This window comes from Zingiber officinale, chromosome 3B (assembly GCF_018446385.1).
Source record: "Zingiber officinale cultivar Zhangliang chromosome 3B, Zo_v1.1, whole genome shotgun sequence".
Taxonomy (NCBI): domain Eukaryota; kingdom Viridiplantae; phylum Streptophyta; class Magnoliopsida; order Zingiberales; family Zingiberaceae; genus Zingiber; species Zingiber officinale.
Window position 1 is genome coordinate 48,701,764 of NC_055991.1, and position 4,340 is coordinate 48,706,103.

Consider the following 4,340-nt stretch of genomic DNA (forward strand, 5'->3'; position numbering starts at 1 on the left):
ACTCATTTAGAAACATAAGTAATGAGCGGTATCTAGCAACACATCATTACAATCCAAGCACTACAACAAAAACCCTCATAGACATCGGTGGAACAACAACGATTTTAAGCAAAAACCAATGTCTTTGAGTATTTTACACCGGTTTTTCCAAAAACCGGTGTCTATGAGCGCAGATTTTCGCTCATAGACATCGGTTTTTTAGGCGATGTCTATGAGCGCCTTTTTTCGTTAATAGACATCGATTTTAACAATGGTTTTTAAAATCCGGTGTTAATAAACTAAAATAAAATATTTTAATTTTCCCACTTGCCAAAATTTGCAACACTATGAAGTTCCCTCCAAACCTAAACCTATATCCGGCCCCTTCATCCGACCATCTCTCTCAGCCTAAACCTAAACCTAAACCTCCGACCATCTCTCTCAACCTCATCTCCCTCTTCCCCTTCCTAGATCGACGCCCCTTCCTCTCCCGATCAAGATCAAGACACGATGCCCTTGCTTCTCCGTCCAATCACACCGCATCTCCTCCAACTCCTCCCTTTGGGTGAGAAGAGGAAGCCTTCTTCGCATTTTGGTATGTTTTTTTCCACAACACTTGTTTTTATATTCCGCAGTCAAATACTTAGCTCTCCTTCTTGCCTTCCCAAATCCGTCGGGTTTCTCCTTCCCGATCGCCATGTCCTCCTCCCTCCTCCTCCTCCTTTCTCTCTTCTTCCCTTCCTCCCTCTCTGCGGCGGTGACTGCCCAATCGTCGGCCTTGCCGTCCAACAGCTCCACTGTCTACGACATCCTCCAGGAGTACAACCTCCCTCCCGGCATCCTCCCCGACACCGTCAAGTCTTTCTCCGTCGCTTCCAACGGCTACTTCATCATCGATCTCTATGGAGAGTGCAACGTCGACTTTGAGTACGTCGTCTACTATGCCCCGCGCGTGTTTGGCTTCCTCGGCTACGACTCCATCTCCAACCTCGAGGGTGTCCAGATCCGGAGCTATCGCATCTGGTACGGCGTCAGCTACATCAAGGTCGACCTCCCCTTCTCCGATTTCGTCTACATCCAGTTCGGCTAGGTCACTCGCAAGCTCAGCATTGACCAGTTCCAGCACATACACTCTTGCAAAGGGAATCTCTCTCTGTTTCAGCGCGCCAAGAAGGTTGTCCGTTCAGCGTTTGAGGTAATACCACTGTGTAGTTTCTACGTTTACAATCGATTTACTTTAGTCCATGAGTCAGAGAGACTATCCAAGTAGCAAAGGTTGCAGGGAGAATTTAAAAGGGCTTATTTTATCCTTGCTTGATAGAGAAACTAAAAAGAATCCAGCTGGACTTCATTGATTCAATGTTCTTGTGAACAAGTGGAACGATGTCTTTAGTAGTATGAGAATTACAGACTCCGTCAGTCTAACTTTGAACTAAATCTTGCTAACAAAACAAAAAAAGAAGAAGAGAGAAATAGATAACCCTAGTAGTTTTTTCAATGTTCTTTTTGTCATTTAGTATAATTCAGGGAAATATTGAAGTATAGTCCTGAAATTGGTCAAAGAGAATCTCTTCCATAGATCTTGTTTCTTACGAAGTGTTTTTCTTTTCATTAGTGTTATTATAGATCTATCAAAACTTTTATAGGGATTTTCCGAGCTGCTCCACTGAGTCAAGAATCAACAAGTTTTAGTTCAGAAAGCAACAACAACAGAGCCATAGATACATGAATCACCATATGAATCTAATTCATTCTTGTAATAGACTAATTTCCAAAGCCTCTTATTCTTTGATATTGTACGGGGAAGCAAGCCCCAATGAAGCAAAAGTAGGACCTTGGCAACAACTTCCACCATACAAAGCCATTTGGACAATGAGGAACTAAACAATAGATGTTTGCCCTTTTTGCATTGTTAGTGTAAAATTTCTCATATCTTCATTCTTTTTGGCAGTTCTGAGGAGCTAACCTTAATGTGTGACACAGAGTGAAGGTGAATTTTCCCTTCCTATTGCTTATAAGAAAGGGCTTATATATATATGTTTCAGCATTATCAAGGTAAGAGAATATAGATATACTGAACACTATAGCATAATTAGTTGATTTCCAGAAAATTCAGTGATAACCAGTACATCTATCTTTCCTTGCCTTGAAAACTGGTTTCTGAACTATAGATATATAGAGAGAATATCTGCAGAGTCAATATAGGCATGGGTCATGTTCATTTTAGTTAGCATCATGCAGTGACTTTGCAATCCTAGTTAGGATGTTATGGACAAAGGAATCATAATTAGCTCAGATGAATATACAAATTGAACTATGACTCACAGCATCTTGGACAGATTTCACAATGCTGCCATCAGAAGTGTCAGAGTTATCTCCCACAGCCTTGCCAACAATAGACATGCACCTCCCTCCACCTAATAGGAATTAAATCAAACACTAGAGATGCAATAAACTGAGCGGAAAACCCCAGATTGCTACTTGTAATTAAGCTACTTCAAAAATTGAGCAGAAATTATCAATTTCAAGCCGTGCGCACTCGGAGAAGAAGCAAGGATTCGAGTACCAGTGAACGTAGGGGATGGAAACCTTCGAATAATTGCGAAAAGGGGATGAATTGGAACCAGAAATAGAGATGGCGGCGTCACGGCAGGAGCAAAAGCCATTACTTCTCCACAGCTGATTTCTTTTATAGGGATTTTTATGTAGATCAGCCTCTTTAACTACATTGCTTGTCAACTGAGGATAAACTTGCAACGTTAAATTAGTGGAAAATGGAAAAACCTTACTTACCCTTGAATCCCTAACCTCACAGCTGCTGAAACCCTCCCTCGACTTTGCTGGTGCCAGCCTCAACAACATCTAGCTTGACTCCCTACTGGCGTATTACCTCAATGGTGACTTTGCCTTCCTTGCCAACTTCACAAATCATTTATTAATTAACTCTTTTTAATGTTTTCATAGATATGGAATTCCATAGGTTGTAATAGATTTATTAATTAACCCTTTATTTTATGCAAGTATATCTATGATGGGGAATTTTATTATTGGTTATATATTGAACCATTTTTTTCCATTTCAGAATATTTTTGTTCCCCAACTTTGAGCAAGTCATGTGAAAGAAAGAATCATACTGCCCCTTTTTACAAGAATTTTTGTAAGAAAGCAGTTGCAATCAACATGAGTTGTAAATTTTACATATACTGCTTTATGCATTTCATTATACACTCTAGTCGGTGAACTTCAATTTGTCCATGGAGATGTAAGTTTGTCATGCACTATTCATTCCCTTGGAAAAATGCTTGAAGTTAACAGAATTTAATCTCTATCGTACATAATTTCCATTCAGGATGACAACAGATATAACTCAAGTAGAGGTGCACATTTAAATCTCAAACGTGCAGAAAAAGCTCGCATATTGGTTAACAAGATTCCAGGTATGATTTGCACAACCTTGAAAATTTTAATTTTAGGTAAAATAATGGCATCTAGCCATGAAGTAAGGAATGTATCCGATCCACCTGGTGAAATAGGTTTGCTTTTTGAGTAATTATGATGATTTTCTTTTTTGTCTTCCTTTTACATATTTAACTTACACTTGGTACTTGGACACTTTACAGTGGCTGCTTGTGACTTGTTGATTATTTTTTACGTTTATGTGCCTTATCTGACGATTCTCATGACTTGCCTTGAAACAAGGTAGTAGTAAATTCTATAATTGTGTGAGTGTAGCTGATGGGTAACTTTTGATTACAAAATGTGTATTATAACCAAGTATATGCGAGCTTTTGATCATTCACTCAATATGGCATGAAGTATATGCGAGATTTTGCAAACATATGTAACGAGGGTGTCTCGAAGGATGCGATGGAAGAAGCTTGTGGTAATGTTTGTGGAAGCTACAACTCAGCTAAGTGGAGTCCCTTTATCCATTGCTACAGTGCATGATCTTTTATCTCAAAATTGCATGTCTAGTGCAATGTAAGCTCATCAGTGCTCATACATAAATATATACACACTGGCAATAGGAATAGTCATATGCTTACTTAAACTTGTTCAAGGGTGTTGTTTCAGATAGCCAGAGCCACCTAAAATCTCGGTCTTGATATTTTAATTCACAATGCATGTTAGCTAATATAATTAATTTGAAGTGGTAATTGGGTCAATACTGGAAGATGGTTATAGAATTTTAGTATTTATAAAGTTTGAATGTATTCTTGAGGTAGTCTCCTAACGTGAACTTGCTCAACATTGATTTCAACTCAATTTGATTGTTCAAGGTGGAATTCTCTTCCTCAAATTTTGACATAGATTTTTCTTAAGTTTTGACACAGGTTGTATCTTGAATCTTCTTGGTAAGT

At 38.9% G+C, this 4,340-nt stretch overlaps 1 protein-coding gene across 1 annotated transcript; it reads left to right on the plus strand.

Moving 5' to 3' along the window:
- The first annotated feature begins 676 nt into the window (after nucleotides 1-676).
- On the plus strand, nucleotides 677-1,069 carry LOC122054870. Its single transcript, XM_042616295.1, has one exon. The coding sequence runs from the start codon at nucleotides 677-679 to the stop codon at nucleotides 1,067-1,069; it is 393 nt and encodes a 130-aa protein (XP_042472229.1).
- The last annotated feature ends 3,271 nt before the right edge of the window (nucleotides 1,070-4,340 follow it).